This window comes from Lasioglossum baleicum, chromosome 18 (assembly GCF_051020765.1).
Source record: "Lasioglossum baleicum chromosome 18, iyLasBale1, whole genome shotgun sequence".
NCBI classification, from domain to species: domain Eukaryota; kingdom Metazoa; phylum Arthropoda; class Insecta; order Hymenoptera; family Halictidae; genus Lasioglossum; species Lasioglossum baleicum.
Window position 1 is genome coordinate 7,608,857 of NC_134946.1, and position 24,348 is coordinate 7,633,204.

General features: G+C 35.0%; 8 protein-coding genes across 17 annotated transcripts; 5 read left to right on the forward strand and 3 right to left on the reverse strand.

Moving 5' to 3' along the window:
- The first annotated feature begins 76 nt into the window (after nucleotides 1–76).
- On the forward strand, nucleotides 77–1,047 carry Ap-2sigma (adaptor protein complex 2, sigma subunit). The gene is made up of 4 exons (XM_076442899.1): nucleotides 77–262; nucleotides 416–565; nucleotides 627–800; nucleotides 868–1,047. The coding sequence occupies exons 1-4, from the start codon at nucleotides 260–262 to the stop codon at nucleotides 967–969; spliced, it is 429 nt and encodes a 142-aa protein (XP_076299014.1). The 5' UTR covers nucleotides 77–259; the 3' UTR covers nucleotides 970–1,047.
- Nucleotides 1,048–1,398: 351 nt separating this feature from the next.
- On the forward strand, nucleotides 1,399–3,911 carry LOC143218006 (heparin sulfate O-sulfotransferase). Of its 3 annotated transcripts, none has more exons than XM_076442860.1 (7): nucleotides 1,399–1,506; nucleotides 2,001–2,230; nucleotides 2,917–3,002; nucleotides 3,077–3,215; nucleotides 3,284–3,381; nucleotides 3,451–3,608; nucleotides 3,681–3,911. In XM_076442860.1, exons 1-7 carry the CDS (start codon nucleotides 1,503–1,505, stop codon nucleotides 3,890–3,892), a joined length of 927 nt encoding a protein of 308 aa, XP_076298975.1. In that variant the 5' UTR covers nucleotides 1,399–1,502; the 3' UTR covers nucleotides 3,893–3,911. The 3 variants fall into 3 exon arrangements, with proteins under 3 accessions (XP_076298975.1, XP_076298974.1, XP_076298973.1); XM_076442859.1 differs by having other exon boundaries at nucleotides 1,406–1,881; XM_076442858.1 differs by having other exon boundaries at nucleotides 1,407–1,902.
- Nucleotides 3,912–3,966: 55 nt separating this feature from the next.
- Nucleotides 3,967–5,779, reverse strand: Ntmt (N-terminal methyltransferase). Of its 4 annotated transcripts, none has more exons than XM_076442885.1 (5): nucleotides 5,761–5,779; nucleotides 4,754–4,929; nucleotides 4,493–4,679; nucleotides 4,320–4,428; nucleotides 3,967–4,253 (listed from the first exon to the last, which is right to left on the reverse strand). In XM_076442885.1, the coding sequence occupies exons 2-5, from the start codon at nucleotides 4,919–4,921 to the stop codon at nucleotides 4,025–4,027; spliced, it is 693 nt and encodes a 230-aa protein (XP_076299000.1). In that variant the 5' UTR covers nucleotides 4,922–4,929; nucleotides 5,761–5,779; the 3' UTR covers nucleotides 3,967–4,024. The 4 variants fall into 4 exon arrangements, with proteins under 4 accessions (XP_076299000.1, XP_076298997.1, XP_076298999.1 ...); XM_076442882.1 differs by having other exon boundaries at nucleotides 4,754–4,938; XM_076442884.1 differs by lacking the exon at nucleotides 5,761–5,779 and adding an exon at nucleotides 5,008–5,293.
- A 228-nt stretch (nucleotides 5,780–6,007) lies between these two features.
- Nucleotides 6,008–12,226, forward strand: LOC143217987 (uncharacterized). 2 transcript variants are annotated; one of them, XM_076442801.1, is made up of 14 exons: nucleotides 6,008–6,350; nucleotides 6,833–7,103; nucleotides 7,496–7,617; nucleotides 7,705–7,826; nucleotides 7,897–8,039; nucleotides 8,494–8,662; nucleotides 8,735–9,137; nucleotides 9,223–9,560; nucleotides 9,633–9,979; nucleotides 10,048–10,121; nucleotides 10,192–10,420; nucleotides 10,574–10,746; nucleotides 11,287–11,559; nucleotides 11,890–12,226. In XM_076442801.1, exons 1-14 carry the CDS (start codon nucleotides 6,213–6,215, stop codon nucleotides 12,073–12,075), a joined length of 2,988 nt encoding a protein of 995 aa, XP_076298916.1. In that variant the 5' UTR covers nucleotides 6,008–6,212; the 3' UTR covers nucleotides 12,076–12,226. The 2 variants fall into 2 exon arrangements, with proteins under 2 accessions (XP_076298916.1, XP_076298918.1); XM_076442803.1 differs by lacking the exon at nucleotides 6,008–6,350 and adding an exon at nucleotides 6,416–6,758.
- An 861-nt stretch (nucleotides 12,227–13,087) lies between these two features.
- LOC143217986 (putative ATP-dependent RNA helicase TDRD12) lies at nucleotides 13,088–18,608 on the reverse strand. 2 transcript variants are annotated; one of them, XM_076442800.1, is made up of 18 exons: nucleotides 18,441–18,608; nucleotides 18,177–18,364; nucleotides 17,662–17,930; nucleotides 17,383–17,582; nucleotides 17,170–17,209; nucleotides 16,962–17,100; nucleotides 16,736–16,900; nucleotides 16,314–16,466; nucleotides 16,086–16,238; nucleotides 15,771–16,011; nucleotides 15,558–15,704; nucleotides 15,299–15,480; nucleotides 15,102–15,227; nucleotides 14,221–14,369; nucleotides 13,977–14,147; nucleotides 13,716–13,884; nucleotides 13,404–13,583; nucleotides 13,088–13,339 (listed from the first exon to the last, which is right to left on the reverse strand). In XM_076442800.1, exons 1-18 carry the CDS (start codon nucleotides 18,466–18,468, stop codon nucleotides 13,109–13,111), a joined length of 2,931 nt encoding a protein of 976 aa, XP_076298915.1. In that variant the 5' UTR covers nucleotides 18,469–18,608; the 3' UTR covers nucleotides 13,088–13,108. The 2 variants fall into 2 exon arrangements, with proteins under 2 accessions (XP_076298915.1, XP_076298914.1); XM_076442799.1 differs by having other exon boundaries at nucleotides 17,170–17,305; nucleotides 18,441–18,607.
- Nucleotides 18,609–19,537: 929 nt separating this feature from the next.
- Borcs7 (BLOC-1 related complex subunit 7) lies at nucleotides 19,538–20,568 on the forward strand. Of its 3 annotated transcripts, none has more exons than XM_076442921.1 (3): nucleotides 19,538–19,624; nucleotides 20,096–20,234; nucleotides 20,315–20,568. In XM_076442921.1, exons 2-3 carry the CDS (start codon nucleotides 20,097–20,099, stop codon nucleotides 20,492–20,494), a joined length of 318 nt encoding a protein of 105 aa, XP_076299036.1. In that variant the 5' UTR covers nucleotides 19,538–19,624; nucleotide 20,096; the 3' UTR covers nucleotides 20,495–20,568. The 3 variants fall into 3 exon arrangements, with proteins under 3 accessions (XP_076299036.1, XP_076299033.1, XP_076299035.1); XM_076442918.1 differs by lacking the exon at nucleotides 19,538–19,624 and adding an exon at nucleotides 19,641–19,920; XM_076442920.1 differs by lacking the exon at nucleotides 19,538–19,624 and adding an exon at nucleotides 19,642–19,801.
- A 902-nt stretch (nucleotides 20,569–21,470) lies between these two features.
- LOC143218014 (ubiquitin thioesterase otubain-like) lies at nucleotides 21,471–23,390 on the reverse strand. Its single transcript, XM_076442878.1, has 5 exons — nucleotides 22,886–23,390; nucleotides 22,766–22,818; nucleotides 22,170–22,469; nucleotides 21,895–22,095; nucleotides 21,471–21,818 (listed from the first exon to the last, which is right to left on the reverse strand). Exons 1-5 carry the CDS (start codon nucleotides 22,926–22,928, stop codon nucleotides 21,621–21,623), a joined length of 795 nt encoding a protein of 264 aa, XP_076298993.1. The 5' UTR covers nucleotides 22,929–23,390; the 3' UTR covers nucleotides 21,471–21,620.
- A 137-nt stretch (nucleotides 23,391–23,527) lies between these two features.
- Pole4 (DNA polymerase epsilon subunit 4) lies at nucleotides 23,528–24,249 on the forward strand. Its single transcript, XM_076442914.1, has 2 exons — nucleotides 23,528–23,989; nucleotides 24,095–24,249. The coding sequence occupies exons 1-2, from the start codon at nucleotides 23,753–23,755 to the stop codon at nucleotides 24,233–24,235; spliced, it is 378 nt and encodes a 125-aa protein (XP_076299029.1). The 5' UTR covers nucleotides 23,528–23,752; the 3' UTR covers nucleotides 24,236–24,249.
- The last annotated feature ends 99 nt before the right edge of the window (nucleotides 24,250–24,348 follow it).

Below are 24,348 nucleotides of genomic sequence, written 5' to 3' on the forward strand. Positions count from 1 at the left end.
GCAACAAAATTGAAAGATAATTCGGAGTGCAAAGGGAATAATCACGGAAGATTGTGAAGTGGTGGGGATAGATGCGTGATGCTAGGGAACATATCGAAAACGCTACGTTACGGAGGAAAATCTGTGATATGACTAACTCTGTCTTGATAACCCAGGGGTGGTAACAAATGGCATTCAATCACATTCAATCTCATGTACCCGTGTTGTTAAGCGACTGTCAAGTGAATACGAATCTCAATTGTAACAAAGTAATTTAATCATGGTGAGTAATTAATGAGACATTCGTGTTAACTGTACTACCTTTCATTGTTTATTCGTATTCTTGTAAGTTGTATCTCCTTGATACAACTTGTCAATACTCCATTAGACGAGAGTTGTCACAAAAATTTTAAAACGACCCCAAATTCGATCACAGATTCGCTTCATTCTTATTCAAAACAGAGCTGGGAAAACCAGGTTAGCTAAATGGTACATGAACTTCGACGACGACGAGAAACAGAAATTGATAGAGGATGTTCATGCTGTGGTGACTGTTCGAGATGCCAAACATACCAACTTTGTTGAGGTAATATGAACATATATCAACGATAATAATATCGAACGACTCTTAATTTTCTGCATTTCAGTTTCGTAACTTCAAGATTGTATATAGAAGATACGCAGGTTTATATTTCTGCATTTGCGTCGATGTCAATGACAATAATTTATGTTACTTAGAAGCAATACACAATTTTGTCGAGGTATTAAACGAGTACTTCCACAATGTATGTGAATTGGATCTGGTTTTCAATTTCTATAAGGTACATTTCAATCTTGGACTTATAACAGATCATTATCAGTTGTGTTCATAATAAAAATTTTTTATAGGTGTACACAGTTGTAGATGAAATGTTTTTAGCCGGAGAAATAAGGGAGACAAGTCAAACGAAAGTACTGAAGCAGCTTTTGATGTTAAACTCGTTAGAATAAAGTTATTTCATTCACTTTGTTGTATTAATTAAACACATCATAAAAATATAAGAAATAAACTATATTATGAGGAAATAATTCATTAATTCGCATTCGTATCATCGAATACAATTATCTAATTATATGTAGCTAATTGGAAAGAGTATTTTAATATTAGGATTTATTAAAATTTTATATTTAGTATTTTTCGTATTTTTAATCGTATTATCCTCATTTATCAATCGATTGCTCGATTCTCAATTAATCGGGTTGCGATATACAACACGCCTCTACTATCGATTTTTTCAAGAAATCGATTCTAACATATCAATTGATATAATAAATTATAATATTACATATATATATTATGTATTATGATTTATGTAATATTATAATCGATTTAAACGTTTCGCCAGAGAGGAATTAAATTTCCTCTCACGTATCAAATGTTTTCGATATAATCGATTTGTTGATGATTCGAGCTATCGAGGTCATACGTACAACGCGAGCCGTGTTGAAGTGCATGATCTTGGTAGACGAAAGATCTCGATTTTATGTGTAAATAAGTAACAATCGATGTAAACTTTAAATTAGTTCTTCTTGTTTTATCGATAAGTGATGATTGATTTATTGGCACGCGTCTGCCCACCGGAGATACTCAAAACACGTTGACAGTGTTTATATAAATTTTTATCAGCGCTTATATATCATTTCATATTGATTCTTTTTCATTACATTGGTGTTATTAACAATCTGTGAGGTGTTTCTTTTTACATGATACACATAATGCGGTAAAACTAACCTATTCAAACAAAGAAATAATGATACATAGAAGTTTCCTGTTACAATGGATTCTGGTGGTGATATTTACAATCACTATTATTTACCTAAAAATGAAATTAAATTTCCTGGAGGATCACTACAAATTATTGCGTACGCGTGATTATAGAGAATGTAATTTTATGAATTTCTAACATAAAGAGCATCGTCCTTTTAATATTTCATTCTGTTAAAGGTGATGGAATAACATAGGTATCGTATCGTACTTCCAGACAATGCCATCACGCAAGACCAAAACAGTATTCAAACTGGACTAGAAGCCAGCCAGCGATCTTACAAATCGTTGCCTTTCGACGATGTCGTTATTATCTACAACAGGGTACCAAAAACAGCATCAACCAGTTTTGTTGGCTTGGTCTATGATCTGTGTAAACAAAACAAATATCATGTTTTACACATTAATGTTACCAACAATATGCATACTCTTACTCTTCCTAATCAGGTAACATTTATCACTAGACTTCTCTGATCTTTATGCATTTATAGCAAAATTTTCAAAATTGTTAGAAAATTTAAAAAATTGAAGATGTCAATATATGATTTCTCCTCTATTAAAATCATTAACCTTCCGTCGGACGCAATATCTGGACTGCCGAGTTTGGGCGCAATGTGCTTGACGGGCCCACATTCAAAAAACATGATAAACACCTAATTAAGTTCATTTATACAACTGCTATTAGGGAAATAGTGCACTTGGTGAGGTCTATACTTGTAGGGCTGCCCTTTTAGGCCCTCCCCAAGGGTGGGGGTGACTGTTTTCGAGGTACCTAAATGATTGCGCTGTGCTTCTCAGATTGATTGCGCCCAATGGAAGGTTAAGGGAAGAAATAACATTCAATTTAGTTTCTATTTCTTGCAATCTATGTAGACAATTTTTATTTTGCATAAAGATCCCCAGTCCATTTATCACTTTATTCATTTAGCACGTTAAATGTAGAGCCTGCTTTGCTCGACTTACTATGTACACCGCATTCTTATGCCAAGCAGGGAGAGCTGCATGCATGAACAAAAATCAGAGCAGCATTGTGGCATGAACACAAAATCTACAATAGATCCATAGGAGCAGGCGTGATGTTTAACGTGTTAATTTTGATCTATATCGCTTTAATGATGTATTTGAAATTATAGATTCAATTTGTGAATAATATAAGTGAATGGACTTCGAAAAAGCCAGCGTTTTATCATGGTCACGTGGCATTTTTAAATTTTGAAAAGTGAGTAAAGAAAGGTATTTATTGTGTGTAATGTATGTTTTCTTATTGTCTTAAATTAAGTCTTGCATTTTAAGGTTTGGAGCGAAACAAATGCCTTTGTATATAAATCTCCTGAGGAAACCTTTAGATAGGTTTGTGTCTTATTATTATTTTTTAAGATACGGAGACAATTTTAGACCACATTTAATTAGAAAAAAACATGGGGATACAAAGGTCAGTATACATAAATTATGGTTTATATTTAGATACTCGGATGACCATTACTTTATTATATTTTTTAGACATTTGATGATTGCATCGACGCTGGTCAACCGGATTGTGATCCAAATAACATGTGGTTACAAATACCTTTTTTATGTGGCCATGATCCTGCTTGTTGGTAAGGTTTAACAAAACATTGTAATAATAATTTTTCCATTGATGTTTAAATAAAAATACTGTTCAACAGGGAAATTGGAAATAGTTGGGCATTGGAAGAAGCAAAGAGAAATTTACAGAAGCATTATCTCCTTGTGGGAGTGACGGAGGAATTAACGGAATTTATTGAAATTTTACAGCTCGTGCTTCCACGTTTTTTCAAAGGAGCTTACAATTCTTTTTTACATAGTAAGAAAGAAAATATTTATTAGATCTTGCGTGTTTTTATAGGAAATGTTCACAATATTTATAATATTTCAGATAATAAATCACATTTGCGTCAAACCACGCAAAAGATTAATCCACGACCTGAAACAGTAGACAAGATACAAAAATCTGTCGTCTGGAAAATGGAAAGTGAATTGTACAATTTTGCTCTAACGCATTTCCATGCCGTGAAGAAACGTTTGATAAATGCCTCTCCTCAAGACGCGAATCAACGATTCATGTACGAGAAAATACGACCAAAATAAATTAACTTTCTTAAATAAATAGTTTTCTACTATATTTTCGTATGAGAGAGAGAGAGAAAGTAAACAAGTGCATATTTGAAAAAATGTAAAACAACGAAATAGTTTATTGATTTGGTTTCATTTTCAACAAATTCATAGAGCATTCGCAGGTTTCAAAGCAAACATGTAAACAGGATACAATCCACGTGGAAATTTGTGTTGCTGTTCCTCTTTGATACAAACTAAATTCGACTTTTGGAATATGTGGTATAATTGTGACAGGGGACGTGTTACGGAAGAATCCTTCTCGTCAACTTCCAAATGTTTGGTGCTCGTAACATTCTCCTTGACCACTATTATACCGTTAGGTCTCAAACCCATTCTGCAAAAATTGTGTTCAATAGTTAGATGCCTAGATATTTGAACGACGGAGTTGTCAAGTACTTACGAACAATTTTGAAAGAATTGTACTAAATGATCATCTTTCAAATGACCCAGAACCCATTGACACCAAATGACATCGTACTTCTTGGCAGTGAAGCAAAAGTTTTGGAGTCCTTCAAATGTTACTGAATTAACTAAATGCCTCTTAAATAGTTATCAGCACCAATTAAAAATTACCAATAGAGTAGTAGCTGCCAATTCTCACAGAATAGTTTTTCAAACATGTTTTAGCAACTTCTAGAAATTTTGAATTTTGCTCCACTAAATCGACATATTTAAAATGATTTAATAATAAATTCTTAGTTATCCTTCCTATACCTGCACCACAGTCTAATGCGTACGTTTTGGACGGTGCATTCTTTGACTGAAATCAAACAGAACAATTACTATTTACAGTGTTTGATCATTAATAATTATATGATTTTTAGATTGTCGCACCTCGAATAGAGCCTTTAAAAACACTGTAGAACCCCTAATGTCTGTTTGAGAGATAAATCCAAAACCTCCAAGCATTCCGTCTACAGTTGGTGGAATGTGCTCCCAATATTTTGCAGCCGCAGTATAAAAATCACTTTCTTCATTGCCATTCTCTTCTCTTTCCATCATTAATGTTGCTACAGTTACTATTAGGTTAGAAATTTAATAACTAGGAAATAAACAGAAATATACTGAAGATGTGCCATGTGTCTTACTATTTAGTATGTATAACAACTATTACATAAACTTCATTGTATATTTCTTAATATATTTATTTAAGTCAGTTTTATATTCAACATAATAATTATTACAAAATATAATGTATGCAACTTCTATTTGACTACAAATTTAATAATCTAACGCGTCTATTTATACTTGTTTTATATATATAGAGCATTTCAAGTAACCACATGTATATCAATGTATATGTATACAGACGTGACACAGATTCAACTGGACACAACCATACAACAGACAACAGACATTGCATGCCATTCAGTGTTCCGATCTTAGCATTTTTCGTACGATGGATGGCCGTTAGAGGCACTGCGCGGAAAAAACAGTAACGTATCTATGATGACGAGGTAGTGGAGCCCTGCGCCTTGAGACAGTTATATTGGCGCGGAAGTACTGAAACAATCTGTTCCCGACAAAAAAACTTCAGAACGTGTCCTACAAGTTACAAAATATACACAAATGCACATGTTATACATCCATTTTCCATAATCAAATCCAATCAAATCATACAAATCTTTTCAAATTCTGCGGGGTGCTCAAAGTACCCCATTTTATCGAGAAGCTTACGTTACTGAGGCTGCAAGCGCCTCTAGCGGCCATCCATCGTACGAAAAATGCTGCGCGATATCGGAAGTATCGGAACACTGCATGCCATGGCCATGAGAGGCCTTCGATGGCGCCATGGACATATTTAGGAATATGGATGGCGCACAATCTTAGATCATATATACCTAAGTCTAAGCGCACAATCAGATATACTCTCTGGCACAATCAACACCGTCTGGCAGTCTTCCGATTCGGATTCGATTCTTCAGAAAATCGATCTTTTAAATCGATTTTTCACACCTCGATCTTTTGGCAGTACATTTCTCAAAAAGTCGATTGTAAACTGTCGATATAATATTATGTATATATATATCGATAGTATATATGTATCGATAGTGAATCGATTATCGCTTCTATAAGCTATCTTAAACAAAAATATCTAAATAACAAGATATATAAACAATATTACGAATGAAAAAGTTATTTCCTGTTTCAGTATTCACGTGCAAAATATTAAACTGAAGCATTCGTTGATTTTAATGAGAATACGCACTATGGCAAAACTATACGCAGTCATTCGTCAGTTTGGTTAGGATAAAATCGATGTTAGTCGTTAGTGGCCACTTCATCTGGAGTCATGGCAGAAGTGAGACTTTATGATTCAACAATTTGTAGATTATGTGCAGAAGACAATGGAAACGGAGAATTGCTTTATATGGGGGACAACGACGATCCAGATTTGAGTTCCATGGTGAATCGGTATTTGCCGCTCAAGGTACAAGTCTTCAAAACATCAGTCTCTAGCTTGACTTCCTGCTTTTTGTATAAATACTACACGAATCAAATGTCCAATGTTTCCTTTTAATTTCGTGTAGCTTCGTGCTTGATTTATTTTATGAAAATCTGTTAAAAAGTTATATGAAAAAGATTTTCGTGTTTCCATGAAGAATTTACTCGGTGACACAGTATTTTACAATGATAAAAAATAGTTCAGTTGTATCAATGAATTATTAGAGGGTTTATTATTATTAATCATCATTTGAATATTTTCATTGACGTTGTTGCACTTTTATGTGCTGATTCGTTAATTAAAAGACAAACCGCACAGAGTATACAGCATTTTGTGGCTTGAATTACGGTTCGCGAGATTGTTCTTATACAAGTACAAATTTATAAGAATTAGGTAATTTATTTTAAGGTTATGATATTATAAAATAATCTTTCTTAATTGTATCTGAAAATAATTTTGTCTTTAAGATCCGGGATGACGGCAAACTGCCACGCACTATATGCCCTGGTTGTAACATACAACTGGAGGCAACGATTCAGTTCTTCGAGCTATTGGTGGATGGTCAGAGAAAAATTCGTGAGATGTGGAAGCATCAGGTAGAACAACAACGCAAGGCGGAACGGGAGCGGTTTCGTGCTGGCAAAGAAATCTCGGAAACAGTTACCGATACATTGGAATTAGACAACATTTCACAATACAACGAAAAGGATCAATTCGAGCAACAAATTATAATAAAAAGTATTATTTTAAATACTATCTTAAACAGATTCACTTTTAGAAAGACTATTATAGTATTCTTTCCATAACTGTTGAAAAGATCTCTACAATCGCAACATTCAATAGTTATGGAGAGAATACTGTAAGGATACGAGTACAATGGATTGTGAGCTTAGCATTTGATCATCAAAAGCGCCATTCTCTTTGCTCGTATCACAGCTCCGTTGTACTCACAGCCTAACACGTTAAACGCCAAGCCTACTTTGCTCGGCTGTCCATTTATACTGTACTTTACAGCATGTAGCATGAACATAAAGTCTATGGGATGGTTGGTCACAGTAAGACCGGTCCCTGGAGACCGGCATGGTCTTTTATGTGTTAAATATTAAACATTTCATATTTTTTTCATATAGTAATGCCAGATGGTTCTATGTATGCTGCGGAGCATGAGATGAGTTTACAAATGGAGGGACTGAGTAAACCAAAAAGAAAGAGGGGACGACCGCCAAAAACTCACATAGAAAGCATATCCATGGTTTGTATAATATCTCTGATCCACAATTATTCAAAAAGTATTGTACTTCTATGACAGATTGCAAACAGTTTTCAAATATAATTTTAGGAGTTAGCAAAGGGGGTGGTGGCAGAAGCTGGAAGCCAGGAGGATGAAGATAAACAGGAAGAGGAGGTAGATGAGATAGACGGAGACGGGAGACGTCGTAGGAAGCGTAAGGTTCCAAAAAGGTACTTCTCAAAAACAAGATAAACCAGTGTCACTACTGTCATTTTTATAACAGAGCGTGGAATGCCTTAGATATATGGAAGCAGTTCAAGGCAAGGAATTAGAGAGAATATACAAGGAGGAAGGAGTAATCGACGAGGAAGACGACGAAGAGCCAGATAACTTTGAGGACCCGGAAGAACAATTAAATATGTCTGTTCCCGATAGTCAGGAAGGTAAGGAATGAACAACTTAACTCTCTCAACAGGGTAAACTCGTTTTTAGGATTGCAATACTATAATGCAAAGATGGGATTTTTCAGTAGTCAAAAGTGTGCTAAATAAAAGATCAATCTAGGCCGCAATCGCCTTCAAAATTCCTATTTTTACGTTTACGAAGCGTCATTTACATTATTCGGCAGCACATAGCTGTCGCAGCTTCATGAATACATGCACAGCTTCACGCTTCCGAATAATGCAAATTACGCCTCGCAAACGTAAAAATAGGAATTTTGAAGGCGATTGCGGCCTAGATTGATCTTTTATTTAGCACACTTTTGACTATATACTGAAAAACCCCATCTTTGCATTATCGAGGAATGAGAAGGCGCATCCCGCCTCCTTGCAATACTGAAAACAAGAGTTTACCTCTTTAGGGTATTCATTGAATAATCTTTTCTGATTAATGTAGAGATAATTGGTCACTTGGAGTCCGAAGAAGGGAAGGACTTGGGGGAGTTAGTAATAGTGAATCGAGGAAGAGGACGAGGTCGACCAAAGGTACGTCGTCGAAAAAATAAATTTACGTGCCAGCTCTGTGGCCGAGGATTCTTACAACGCAGCAGATATATTATACATAAGTAAGTAGACATTTTTGTAGATGTATTATTGTAGTGGTCGATTTCCATGGTTAAAATACTTTTTATGAACAGGAGTTTCCACAAGGGAATAAAATACGAGTGTTCAGAGTGTAAAAAATTATTCACGAGCAAGGAAAACTTGAGTTTACATCAAAAAGCCAGTCACCATGATGGCAGTAGTGAACAGAATGTTGAAGATTTAAAATCTCCTTCATCCGAGGAGAACCACAGGGTCGCGAACGCTCTTGAACCCTCTTCATCTGAAGAGCCAAATATAACTAAATTATCGGACGCATCAGACCACGTTCAAAAGACTTTCTCATGTGAACAGTGCGACAATTCCTTCGAATCCATGCAAGCTTACAACTCGCATATAAAAATGGACCATCAGTGCGAAAAGTTGTTCTCTTGTACAGTTTGTAATAAGGATTTTACACAGCAATCTGCTTTAAAGGCTCATATGTCGATACACGAAGTGAGTATCACAAAATTTAAATATTTTTTTATACATATACAGATGTGTAACAAGTATTTTTTACCGTTTTCTTTTTTCTTTTTAGAGAAATAAATTGGAGAAAGAGTACCCGTGCGACATTTGCGGAAAGGTTCTCAATCATCCGAGCTCGGTAGTTTACCACAAAGAGGCAGAGCACAACAATGGTCGTCGATTTGTTTGCAACAAGTGCGGAAAGAGTTTCAAACACAAGCAACTATTGCAACGTCACCAACTGGTACACTCAGACGATCGACCATACATTTGCAAATCTTGCAACGCCAGTTTTAAAACGAAAGCAAACTTGATCAACCATCAGTCAACGCACACCGGCGAAAAGAAGTATTTCTGTGAAATTTGTGGGCAACAGTTTGCTCACAAAACTAGCCTCACGTTGCATTACAGGTCATTATAAAAGCAGAATTGTTTTCAGACGCTTACATCGATAAATAAATAAATAAATCATTTTACATTTAGATGGCACACGGGTCACAAGCCGTATACTTGCGAAGTATGTCACAAAAGCTTCTCGCAGAATGGAAACTTGCAAGAGCATATGCGAATACATACAGGAGAAAAGCCATATTGCTGCGACTATTGTGGAAGAAAATTTACAACTTCTTCACAGTTCAAACTTCACGTAAAGCGACATACAGGGGAGCGGCCATGGAAGTGTGAGTTCTGCGCGAAATGCTTCCTACACAAAGACACTTGGAAGTGTCATGTGCGCAGACACAAAGGGGAACGTCCTTTCCAGTGTGCTCATTGCAATCGTGGTTTCACAGAACAGTGGGCCTTGAAAAAGCATCTACGTCTTCATACTGGTTCGTATGCTTTCTATTAATTTCCGATTTTATGATGCAGTATATAATCAACTTGATTCGTTCGACAGGAGAGAAACCATATTCTTGTGACATATGCGGGAAAGCTTTTGCAGACTGCTCGAATCTTACGAAACATAAAAAAGTAAGAGTTTGAGATTTACCTGTACAAATAAAATGTTACGTGATTACAATTACTATCGAGAGAATTTTAGGTGCACAGAGAGAATAAAATTTCTACGATTGGTGAAGTTGAAGGGTCTCCAATTGGAGAAGTTTGGCAAATTCTACCAAGTTCCCAAGAGTCTGATGAGCACTCGTTGACTGACCAAATGGCACAGGTTATTGCAACAGATGATGCATCGGGTGATGGCATCCAGCAGATCATTTATGTGTCATACCAGGACCCTGATGATCCTAATCAATCTCGAACTCTACATTTTGGTAAACATATTTATGAAAAGGGAGGGTTTTCTTTGGGGGTCTTATCGAATGGTATGATGAAAGACCAATTTGGTTTAGGGGCACATTTGACCACCTTATCCGGCTATAGCCTTTTAGAAAAACTTTCTTAAATGAATTTTATTTACAATTTAGTTGATGCTGGCATGATAAGGAACAAAGAAGACAAGGTAAACGCTAATCAGTCGTTACCTAACATAAATGTTGAGAACAGCGAAATGATTTCAAATCCTGCTCACAATAATGGCAGTAGCAATTCAAGCGAACGAATGAATGTGGAACTTTCAGAATCTGATCTTCAATTACAGGTAGAATTATGATGTTAAGTACACTCCTCAAAAGAATTAAGGGATCACTTGTGCGAACCCGAAAAATTGGTCCCACTTTACGTGATCATAACTCCGTCAAAAATTGCCGTATCGATATCGTCAAACAATGGTTTGAAAGCCTGAAACCTCTAGTTTCAGATGCTCTGTTTCAAATTGTTGTTATGTTGGTTTTTTACAAAGTTATAGTGAGATGAAGACAACATTGACGGTTAACAAAAATTTTGTGCAACTTTGGAACATCACACGGGGAGCAACAAATTTTTTTGGTAAATCGCGTTAATATCATTTGGAAGGGCTATCTTTCCTGTGTAAATTGTGTGGTTGTTGAATATTGTGCGATTGTTTTTATTCGAGTTATTCAACATTGAAGTAAAAATAACTCGATACGGCAATTTTTGACGGAGTTATGATCACGTAAAGTGGGACCAATTTTTCGGGTTCGCACAAGTGATCCCTTAATTCTTTTAAAGAGTGTATATAATAAATTGGAATAACAATATACAAACAGTACGGTTGCAGATTACAGATGAAGAAGGCAATCCAATTCCTCTTTCGATTCAAGATGCTCGACAACTTTTATCCCAGAGCCAGTTCGTTAACCAACTTAACAACGGCCAGGAGATCAGAGTTCATCCAGGAGTGATCTCAGACGACTTAACAGCACCGTTGAGCGTTCATGTAAATCAGGGTTCAGACATGAAGAGCGTTGACATTGCGAACGCGGAGGAAGTGAAAATGAAGAATATTTCGAGTGTCCAAACGGATGCGGAAGCAATCGTGAAAGCATTAGAGGTAATATTATGATATAAATTTATTTACCTCAGCCAGTAAGTAATTAGACGATCTAATTACTTTCTATAAACGATTCTATAGATCAGTGTTCCCAAAGTTTCAACATCTGTGTACCCCTTCTATAACTGTCGTAACACTGAGTATCCCCCGTTAAGAACAATCGGTATTAAGTAGCAGGCGTGTACATCCTTTGTACACAACAGCAGACTCCCGCTGCACCAGGACCAAATTCTTCATGTATCCCCAGGGGTGTACGCGTACCATACTTTGGGAAACACTGCTATAGATGTTTGACATACTTAAACTAACATAATTAAATGTTCGTAACAGGACGAAAGCACAGATGCAAATGCAGTCGCAACAATCAATCAGATGGAAGAATCTGAGCAATCGGGAATCACCGATAACGAACAAGCAATCGAATTCACGACGCAAGACGGCCAAAAAGTCCGTTTAGTCACTTCTTATCACGTGGACCCAATACAACTAGCTTCCGAATACCTCACTATTGTATAAAAAAAAGCGTACAACCTATATAAATATTTTTTCGCAAGTATCATCGTTTACACAGATATAATTAAACAGTTGTAAAAGAAACCGTTTTTTGATTTTAGAAACTGTAGAATACAAATAGTGGTCAATAAAAGAATTCATTCGTTCGAAATAATATACTCAATAATTGATGAACCTTGAAAACCTTTTTTTTTTTTTACTAACTTTTATGACTGTACAATGTTCGCAATATATTATATAATGTTCGTAATTCTTCAATCGAAGTCCCGTGCAGCCGTGTTTTGAACGGACTTCAGTAACGTAGTAGAGGCTATTTTTTTATGACTGCGTCTACCGCGCCGACCGCGCCGAGACTTCAATCGACGAGCCGAACATAGAGAAGGACAGAATGAAATAGGATCGCGTGGCCGAAGCGTGTCGCCGGCACAGTTTAAACGCCCGTGCGTCATCACAATGTAACACTAATATTTAATCTTCTTTATTTTTCATTATTTTTTTATGGAGCTTTCACCAACATATTCGTGGCATTTTTCTAATGCAAAATGATACCAAACACGATATAATTTCAACTGTATTTAGTGGTTTAATCGACGATGAAAATTTCGAACGCAACGAAGAGCGTATCGGAAAGAAAGTTTTTGTCATTTTAATCAGAGAAATAAATTAGTGAAAGTCCCATAAAAATATAATGAAAATTAAGAAGTTTGAATATTCGATTCACTCGAGTTAATGCCGTGGTGTTCACACCGATATACCCGAGCCGAGATCAATCATCGGCGGTCTACGTGAGTAGGCACTGGAGTCTGACTGGACTTATTGTTAGATTGAAGCAGTAGCGCACCCAGGGGGGCGGGCAGGGAGCCAAGTCCCTCCCCAAGAAAAAAAATGTTTAGCTTCCAAAATTTAAAAAAATTGGCTAAAAAAAGGTCATCACGCAAAACCTAGGGCTGGATTCAACTCGCCCCCCCCCAAGATTGCATCCTGGGTGCGCCACTGGGTGAAGAATTACTGTATATAACTTTCCGATCGAGTGTATTTACGTTTGTTGATTCATGAAAACGTTTACATCAACCTCATTAATTTCCAACAAACCGGCCTCTTCGTAAAGCTTATATATGTACGGCAAATGCTCGCAATTCTCAATAGCGTGATCGTTTCTCAACAATTCCGTTTTCAAAGAGGCGCCGATTACGTCTTTGTATCCGATCAATTTCGTTCCGACTTCCAAAGTATCCACCCACATCGTGTTTTTCAAATGCAGAATTGCCTGAAAACGAAGTGTCATGTTTCATATGGAAGAACTATACGTGTGTTCTTAAAATACGATTTACCGTTCCTATAATGTACGATCTGTCGTCAACGTTGTCCTTGAACCACTGGAACACAGCATCAGTCGCGCATCGGTTCCAAACGTATTCATTGTCGTGCGGAGCTATGCCGACGAGAATTACTTCGACCACTTGCGCCGGGTATTTTCGAAATTCTTCTGGCATGTCCAACAATCTATATACCTATTGTAAGTAAAAAATTGATTACACTAATTTTAATTGAGTCATGTATTACTAACAAGGGACAATCCCGAAGTGACGTCTCCGGGTCTCAATGAAACATTGAGAGGACGTAAACGAGATATTTCACCGTACATTCACATGTTTTAAAATAACTCCATTGTCAATGCATCTGACATCCGCGTATGCTGGCTTGTCAGTCTTGTTTTCGGTCTCAATGTTTAAAACTTCTACTCTTTTATAATTGTCAACTGGTTCTTCTAGACCACATATGTCGCCTATGTTTACCGACTCGCATCTCCTTCTACGAATAAAAATAATAACAAAAGATGTAACAACAGCAGAAAAATATAACACTGTTTCAAAACGAAATAGTTCCAAAATTAATATACAAACCTGTTGTGTATCGATGAATAAAAGTCTTGAACTTTTATGTTAATTTTCATATACTCCACATTTGAAAGTTTTATTTCCTCCAATGTATCAAATTTAATGTATGATATAATCCTAGCAGAAATCTGGGTTACATTGTGTATACTGACTACTCTAAACTTCACTTTGTCTTTTCTATCGGAACAAAAACAAATACATGTATACAGGATTCGACTAAATGAATTTGAAACTTTCAATTTTAGCTTACATTCGAATATTCAGGGTTGGCGAATCCATTTCTGAAATAATTCTATGTCTCAATACACAAGAATGATTATTATGACAAAATCCCCACAACTTTACGTTGTTACACAAAGGATATTTCTCCTTCCGTTTTTCTAAAGTTATTCGAATATGCTGAAAAGTATTGAAAATACTCATTAAGATAACGCATAGATGATAAATTAAATTATTTTTATTGCTTTCTATACAGGGTGTCCCACGCAACTGGAACAGTCTGTACCTTCTAAACGGTCGGGAATAAAGGAAAATGTTATAAGAAAAAATTGAATGGCATCAGACGGTGCATACTACGCAGCTAATTTTATGCACTTTTGTGCATCGGTGCATCAGAAAAATGCAACTGCACTTTTTTTAAAAATGGAAACCTACATTTTTTACTGCACCAATCGATGCAGTTTGTTGTGCTCTACATAAAAGTACTAACATACTTATGCATTAAACTTATTCGTTAGGAAGTTATCGAAGCTAAAAGTTCTCTCTCTCTCTCTCTCTCTCTCTGATTTATAATGGAACATAACATAGGTACCCCGGAACACTTGTGAAATAATTCAGTGAACTTTTAGCTTCGATAACTTCTTAACGAATAAGTTTAGGGCATAAGTATGGTAGTACTTTTATGTAGAACACAACAAACTGCATCGATTGGTGCAGTCAAAAATGTAGGTTTCCATTTAAAAAAAAAGTGCAGTTGCATTTTTCTGATGCACCGATGCACAAAAGTGCATAAAATTAGTTGTGTAGTATGCACCGTCTGATGCCATTCAACTTTTTCTTGTAACATTTTCCTCTATTCCCGACCGTTTAGGAGGTGCAGCCTGTTCCAGTTGCGTGGGACACCCTATATACCTCGATCTTTTCCAGCATGTCCTGAGGAATCACAACGTTCATGCGTTGCATTAAGCTTATTAAACTCAGAAACTGTACGTCACTGTTCTCATCAACTATGATAGTCACTTCGCATCTCGACTTTTTCTGAAAGAAATGCAACAAATTAATGATATTTAGAAAAACGATATTCAACTTTCTGTTATAAAGCAGCGTACTTCTTGCAAACTGTCGAAAAGCGTTGAAAACCGAAAGTTAAATTGAGTCTTAAAACGTAAGGAGATAGAATAGTGTATTAACCAAACTGCATTTGTAATGTCAAGATCTGACAAGACTTCGTCTGTGCATATTAAAACCGGATATAAACCGTTTACACAAGCATCCCAACATTGCTTAATTCCTGCGTGAAAATAATTTTAAATAAAATATACCGTATGCTTCCACCTAATGACGAATACAATGAAAACATTTGCATACCTTGCAAACAAGCAAAATTCATATCTCCGTGAGCCAAAAGAGTATCTATATTGTTTAATTTCAAAAATGTTTGCAGTTCTTTGGCCTCATTGCTGTTTATACAAATTATCACAGTTCTCAGTCTACAAGATTTATCGCCCAATAGATCTGTGGAACACCTCTGTTATCATATTGAACGAAATTACTTACGACATCTCAAAAGTATAATTTTACCGAAAATTTTATTATTTTTGCTCTTCATATTCACTATATGCATCTTCAGGCGCACAGATTTGAAAATTGTGGCTTCTAGGAAAGATGCTATGCATATATACGGGCAATTCATTAAAATACTTGCAAATTTCTTTAACTGTGGCGTCCAACATTTCGCTGCTATTATTATTTGCAATGCTGTGCTGATGCTTCTTAGTTCTCTGTTGGAAATGATCTTGTGTTTTTTGAACAACTGGCTTATCTAACGAGAAATTAATTTTATATATCGTTGTGAATAAATACGAAGACTGTTATAATAAAGTAATCAATGTTTACAGAGTTAAAGTATTTGTTTAGAATAATGTCACCGTCATCCAAGATTAAATATTGCAAATTTTCAAAATTCAATAATTTTTTGTTTTGATCGATGAAACGAGCCAAAAAATTTGGCGTAGATACTAAAACCTGGCAGCCATTAAACATTTCAGCCTGAAAAATTACCAAATTATTATTAATTTATTACTTTATTAATTGTTACTTGGATTGCTTTGGAACTTTACATACAGCTAGCGATCTTTCCGGCTTGCCATTAATTGCAGCTACCGATCTTAAAGTTCTAGACTTTTGTAAGAACTCTGTACACATGTAATGGACTTCTAATACTTTGGACGATGATGAACATAATATCAATGTGACTGGATTCACACCTTGAGAAAGCTGTATCGAATTACAAGATGTTTAATGAAGATTTTCGAATGATCAAATCGGGGATTGATCAATATTATTTACCGTCGTATTTGAGAGAAATTACAAAAATCGATCTACGCAAGAAATTCTTGCACAACTTTCATGGTTGCACTAGAAAAATTCTTGAAGTTGAAAATGTTAGTCATTTTAATCATAGAAAGCTTTAGAGATTCCCTCAAACACAATGATAAGTTTTTCAATAAAATTGTAAAAATTTAAGCATGTCAATATGATGTTACTTTTGGTTTTGAAACCATAAGTCCACAAACAGCAAGCCCATATGCAAGAGTTTTTCCAGATTGCGCTGCTCCAATTGCTATCACATCCAAACCATTTTTTATTGCAGGTAAAATATAAGATTGAATCTTTTTCGGACTAGATGAGTTGACCAACGATCTAAAAGCCTTGAAAGTATAATATAAATTAATTTTATATAAATTTGATTATATTATTATATACTTATACCTTATGTATTTCAGCAGGAAATCTCAGATCAGAAATCGTGTATAAAGGATCATATTTAACTCCTCCGTAAATTAATACTTTCTCCCTTCCTTTTCTTAATCCATCAGGCAACCGTTTCTTTGCTTCAAACTTATTTTTCCTATTCGTAAAATTATTGCAAATTAAAGAATATTAATAGATTATTAATTATTTCTTCATATCAACGAACCTGTCTTCCTGTTTATTGCACTCATCGTGTTTTTTGCATTCTTTGGAAATGTTTATATACAATATAGTTTCATTATTAACTACATCTTTCTCTAATTTTTCGTGATTTGAAGGATTTTGTATGAATTTTATCATATCTTTATAAACATTAATTAATCATTATAGATATGTCAGAAATTGTAATGTGCTAATTGATGAGATAAAAAATGTATACCCTTTTGCAAACATGTAGCAACATTATTGTGGCTTAAAGTGTCGCTTAATCTTATTAGAGAACCTCCGATATTCAGATAAAATTCACCATATTGCCTGCCTTGTGTATCTGATACTAAATGATCAAAATAAACCATACTGGATGCAGCCATCAATTCTTTTGTATACTGTATTGCTAATACATCCCATTCCTCCAAAATCCTTTAGGCATACAAAACGCATCATTAATTCTCACGAGACAAACGAGGCAATAATGACTATACAATTTGGTCGAACATACAAGAGTGAAATCTTCTTTCGTGAGGACAATTTTAAAGCAGTAGGTAAAACATTATATAAACCAACAGTGTAGGTTAAATACTCCTCTTGAATTAAGTCAGTTGAATAAACGCAAAAATCACTTTTGTGTACTTTAACAGCTGTTCCATAATCAGGTAAAAAAACATGATACATATCATTTGTAGTATTTATAATGTGGCTAATAAGTCCTCTGCACAACCAAGCAGGGAAATCAATATTCCTATCAAGTTTCTCGCGTACTATAATTGCCTGCGAGAAGTAACAAATGTATACAAATATATGTTAAGCAGTACAGGCCTGGGCGACGCTCGTCCGTGGAACAGATGTGTCCACTTCTCTCCTTCTCTTGCGGAGAAGGTGAGAAATGGCTGCTTCTCTCCCTCCCGAAGAGGAGTAGCAGCAACATCTGTTCAATGGACCAGCATCGCCCAGGCCTGAAGTAATAAAAACTAATGATAAATGATCTGTACTGTCATTTTTAATCGTAAACCTTACATCTCCGATTTTTGGTTCTACATGCTCTGTGTTTACATTAAATAATCCTCTCTTTTCTAACTGTATTAACTTTTTGTTAATTAAGTTTAACTGTATCTCATAATCTTTCCTTTCAAAAATTCGTATTATATGCGGTGTTAGAATGTTTGTTACTGTAATTGCCATTGCTGTGGAAGGTAAAGTGATATCTGTAAACCAAAAAATTCATTACATTGTCAGTTCAAATGGTTGAATTTGTAATAAGAAATTAAAAAAGAAACAGACCTTCTCTATTGATACTCTCAATTTCCATTTTTTTAAATTATTTTTCGTGTCAATTAACTAAAAAGTAGAATCACAGTTTCAAATACAAACATAAACAAGATACCTAATTACTTATATACAGTGCTTCGATTGTGTTCGATTCATGTTCGATTCATGTTCGATTGTGCACATGCGCGGATCGCGGATGCGCGGCGATTTCAGCCTCAGTAACGTAAGCTTCTCGTTAAAATGGGGTTCCTTGAGCACCCCGCAGAATTTTAAAAAATTTATATGATTTGATTCTGAAGAATGAATGTATAACAATTGTATTTGTGTATATTTTGTAACTCGTAGGCCGTGCTCGTAGGATACAACTCCTGGAGTCTTTTTGTCCGGTAAGATTATTTCGGTACATTCCCGCCAATGGCGCCAATATAACTGCCTCAGGCTCTGCCGCTCTGCTACCCAATAGTAGATACGTTACTGTTTTCTCGCGCATGCGCGAGGGATATTCGAATCTGATTCGATTCATTGGACGAAAAGATCGATCTTTTGAATCGATTCTTGAAAACAGGTTAATTATTTAGACCGATTCTTGCAGAATCGGTTCTCAGACGCGAAAGAATCAATATATACTCTCTGACGATAGATTCTAAAAATACAATGTATACTTCTTCCTAATCTGTAAAACTTACTTACTAAAATGGTGCTACAGTAAAGTCGCGATTCTTGTCAAATAGCTTGTGTTCTACACGGACAACTATCGCATACCGACATTATTTCTTTATGACTGTGTCTACCATAGACTTATAGAGATAGACTAGACTGCGCGGCCTGTACGAAGCGTTGGAGCCTGCCATGGCGGCTGGTTTATATCTATCTCACTCGCACACCGATAGTTGGTGGGGGCGCAGCGAGCCAGTCAACTCTCACTTCACTATGCACACCCACTATCATTGGGCAAATCTCTCCCCACCTACTCGTCAATTAGAAAGAGCGAGCTTTATCTGCTATTGCTCTTTCTCTCACTCTTGGACCTGTCCAGGCTTTAGCGCTTCGTACAGGCTGGTACAGGCCGCCCAGTCTATCCAAGTCTATCTATATAAGTCACTATAAGTCTATGCTTGGAACAGCTAGGAACTAGAGAATTGATGACAACCAATGACAACCAATGACAACAGATGACAAGTACAACAAGTGATTTGGTGAGTATTTTTGATGCGCAAGAAAGGTGCGCAGACAGTGCGCAGAATAACAAAATGTCAAATCAGTCAAATGCTTTACAAATTGGATGGTTGTGTTGTGATCAAAATAACTGACCACATATAACCATAATAAATAACCGTCATTTTCTGGTCGAAATAATTGTGACAAATAAACACGTAAAATGTTTTAATATTATTGTTCGGTTATAATGCGAAACAGATGAATATTTACCTACTGATGATTCTATTTATGTGTATTTGAATTTTTCATTGCAAGTCGTTTATAAAGATTAAAAGTTAGTAAATACAAGGCTTCTATTTAGTGTTCAATTTCAATACGAAAGTACTTTACATTTTGCGTTCCTATTTTTTGATGTAACTGAAGTTTTGGGAATTTATTGCAGTGTGATACTATTTATAATGTACATATATCATAACTATTCATAATAAACATAAATGACCTTTGTGCAGCATGGCGTCAGCTTCAAGTACCAGTGCTCGTAGTTTATTTGTCGAATCAAAAATGAGATTAGCCGATAGGGTTCAAGTTAATGTAAATAACATTGCTTCCCTTGCAAGGCAAATACAGAGAGGCTCAAAAAGCAGTGATGTAATATCCTATAAACAATTTTCCGTAATCTACACTCATTTGAAATAAACCTCTTTTTTAAGTGAAAAATCTGTTTGCAGATATTGATGCACAGTGCAAAAACCTTTGCACAACAAGAACATGGCCTAGAGAATGCAGAAACGAATCTAAAGAAACTTACCTCCATAGTTACGCATTTGCAATTTCAAATGGAATCTCTTGGCAGGAGTTCTGTAATCTTAGAAGATGTTACAGAACAAGTACGAGCCATGCAAAGATAAATCATACTGGTAGTAATTAATTACAAATTTTTGTGTGCATTTGTATTATAATGTTCTACTTTTATGAAAAAGATTCATCACGATTAAAAGGATTAAAAAGGGACACTAAAAGTCATATGATGAACACACATTGTAATTTAATTACATTATATTTCCATTATAGTGCAATTCAATTACACTGATGATTACAGTAATTAGCAATTGAATCGATTAAAAAATTTGAATTATTATTAGAAAATATTTGAATTATAACATTAACCTTGATTTTTATTATTTAAGGTAGTCTTATCTTTGACTATCACGTGACAGAGATAAAAATATACAGTTCCATTGAAAAAACATCTGTGACCCTAAGAAAGAATTGTCTGCTTGCCAAATTTAAGCACCTCTTTAATCCTAATTATGTTTTCAATGGACATTGTTTTCATTATCAATAAGTGAAATCCATGATGCTCAAGTCAAGTGGGACACCTTGTATTTATTTAGCAAAACATTCTTCATCATTGTTAACGAATTCATTTATGTATAAAAAGTATTATTAAGATATTTACATAAATAAATTTAATCGAAATTGTTTTAATTACTATGATAATTTTTATCGCTTTTTAAATTTTACTTTCGTCAATGTATATATCCGAATGAAAAGTTCTAATTAAATATGTGTTATTGTAAAAATAAAATGTACTAATATAATGCAGCCTTTGATATGATTCTTTATGTCTTCTAATCTAGTGGTTCAAAGAAAGTTCAATATCAGTATAAGTATTCAAAGTTACAATCAGAACACGAGGAATAATATTTTGTACTTCTTGTTGAACTGTTTATTCCGTATACTTAAATTTATAATTAGAATTAAAAAATTGACAGAAAAAGAAAACTTCAATCCACAATCTTTCACGACAACAATTCAGTGTTTGTGTGTCTATGCAAATAGCTATTTTCGTTTACATAAAATTTCATAATTTCGCAATGTGTGTTTCAAAACTTAAATTAACTAATCACAACATTAAATTGTATCCGACCAGACAAAAATCTATCAATTTTCGCTACATACACAAAACGAAATGCTCTAAATAAGTGATTTTTGTCATGAAAGATGCCCCACAGTGTTAGGGTATGAAATTTATCAGGGATATAGAATATCGTAATGACCAGGACGATATAGTAAATGAACTGATGGAGTGGCACCTTCTGGGAAATCATGCGCTGTCACTTCAGTACCTGCACCCCGATCCATGTATCTAACTCGTACACCTGTTCCTAGAGCAGTGCTCATTGCTATAATATGAATATGATCAGATTCTTTATACATTGGCTCGACTTCCTAGAAAATGATAAAAATTACATAAAGCACATAATATTTATTCACTTGTAATTAACTATTTTGCTATTATATTTACTTGATGACAGAATTCTGAAATAGTGCGTTCTCCCTCGATAAAATGCTGATAAAAGTCAGCTTCACGTTGCAATTGACCAGACGTAATTAATCTAAGATATACAACAACGTAATCAGAATAACCTTGTTCATTGAAAAGTTTATGCAGCTCAATGTAACTCGACTCTGCGTCTCCTCCTACTTTATCAATCACTTCCATAAACTGCGAATAATATTAAATATGACACACAATTCAATTCAATACAATTAATAAATTCATTCATTTTTTATACTTACTGTGTCATGAAAGTCTTCGACTGTAAATTGAGGAAAACCTAATTCTACCAAACAGTCTTTACTTTTTAATGCGAGTTCCCGAAATTTCTCATACTCCTCCTTATTTCCGATTAACTTTTCGAGATAAGCATAACTAAAGGCTCTAAAAAAACAGTTTCCATCTGGCCTAGTTCTTCTAATATAAGAATACTTTTGTCCAAGGACTTTAGCTTTCGAAAGATATACTCCATCCTCGGTGTACTCGCGTTCCAAGCTTTTTATCGACTCTTTTTCTCCAACTAAAGCAATAGATTCGGAAATCTGAAAAAAAATGAAAAAATTAAATAACAATAAAACATGTAATATCCATCTATTTTGAATGGTCGTTTCTTAAGAAAACAATCTAAATACACAAGTGGAAAAGCGAATTTCGATGTGTTGAATTGCAAAAATTATTTGCAAATAACGCAGTGAGCAAGACAGACGAGATAAATATCAATGACAATTACCGAAAACAACGAGCTACAACTCGTAATTTACCAACAAGAAATGACCAATAACTGACAAAAGAATCCTCGACACAAGAATTTCGAAAGTGACAGAAAATGAATATTAACCTCTTTCTCGATTCGTCTTTGTTGCTGAAGGATCAACTCATCTTGGTTGACATCTGTAATAAAAACGAGTATCATAAATTATAAGTCCGTGACTCGAGACCGTAATATACGTTTAAGAACCTGTATTTTCCGTTAACTGCCCTTTCAAAGATTTCTCTTCCATATTTCAGGAGATTTTCATAAATTTTGAAACGACTGTCAAATTACCAGTCGTAAATAAAAGCCCGATGTCCATGTGGAAATTGAAAAGACATTTGCCGTCGTATTCGAACAGTTTAGATTGGCAACTATATTTCCTAAACTGGATAGATACACAGTCATAGAGTACACAATGCCGAAACTCTGGCGCGTTTCCAGTGCGCATGCGTACACAAGATCTCATAATGTTATAGGCATAACGTGGCATAATACTCGCTGTAAATCTGCAAGAATATTCAGTTAGACGTGAAACAATAAAAATAATTGTTCAAGTATTACTCGGTTTATGAAATTGCATATATTCGTCAAACACCGTTTTCTCTGCCATACTTTGTTTCAAATATTGCCGCGCTTTTCAACGTTTTCATTTTCTCACATGCAGTCTCCCTATCCTTTTTCTTCCAGAAAGCCAGCATAAAAGATAAAGATAACAACTGATAACAACTGATAAAACTGTAACAGAAGCTGCATATCAGGTGATATAAGTCGATTCAAAATTTCATACGAGTTTCGAGAAGTGTCTCCAAGTGTCTCTATGTAGTGATATTCAATGGTTGATTTGAAGCGCCAAATTGTATAATACAGAAGTAAACATTGCTATGTTTGTATTTGTGTTTATGAGCATGTATATAGGTTATATCATATCAGGCACTGATATCAAGTTATATGTAAACAAGGCAGTAAACAAGGTAAACAAGTCTAAAAATTCCCCACCAACAATCACAACTTGAATGTTGGAAATTGGAAATCCAGACAATACTGTTCTCCGTGGTCTGACCTAATTTGAATATGGCGAATTTCGAAAACGATGGGAATGACGATGATTTGAACGAAGGTAATGTCAGTGCTGGAGCAGAAAATTCTCACGATTCTCAGGAAGAAGTTGAGAATAATACTCGCGCTGATGAAGAACAGAAAGAGAAGTTAGTAAAGTTGCCATTAGGCAGGATAAAAACCATAATAAAAATGGACCCTGAAGTACACATGATCAATCAGGAAGCTGTTTTTCTGATCGCGAAGTCCACGGTACTTGCAAAATAATTGCAGTATATTGTTCAAATCGAGAGATCAATTTATTAATCGTGTTTATTCTATGTTAATTTGTCTAATATAAATTTCTTTTTGTTACAGGAACTTTTTATCGATTCCCTTGCCAAAGAATCCTACAAATACACAGCACAGATGAAGAAAAAGACAATACAAAAACGAGATATAGATAGTGCAATCAACAATGTCGATGCACTTGTATTTTTAGAAGGGATGCTGAATTAATATGTAATTTTCAAATGAAATGTAACATAATGATAATGTTAATGTATGATTTATGATATATTTTTCTATGAAAACAAAAATTTAGATATTCCAAAAATATATATATACATATA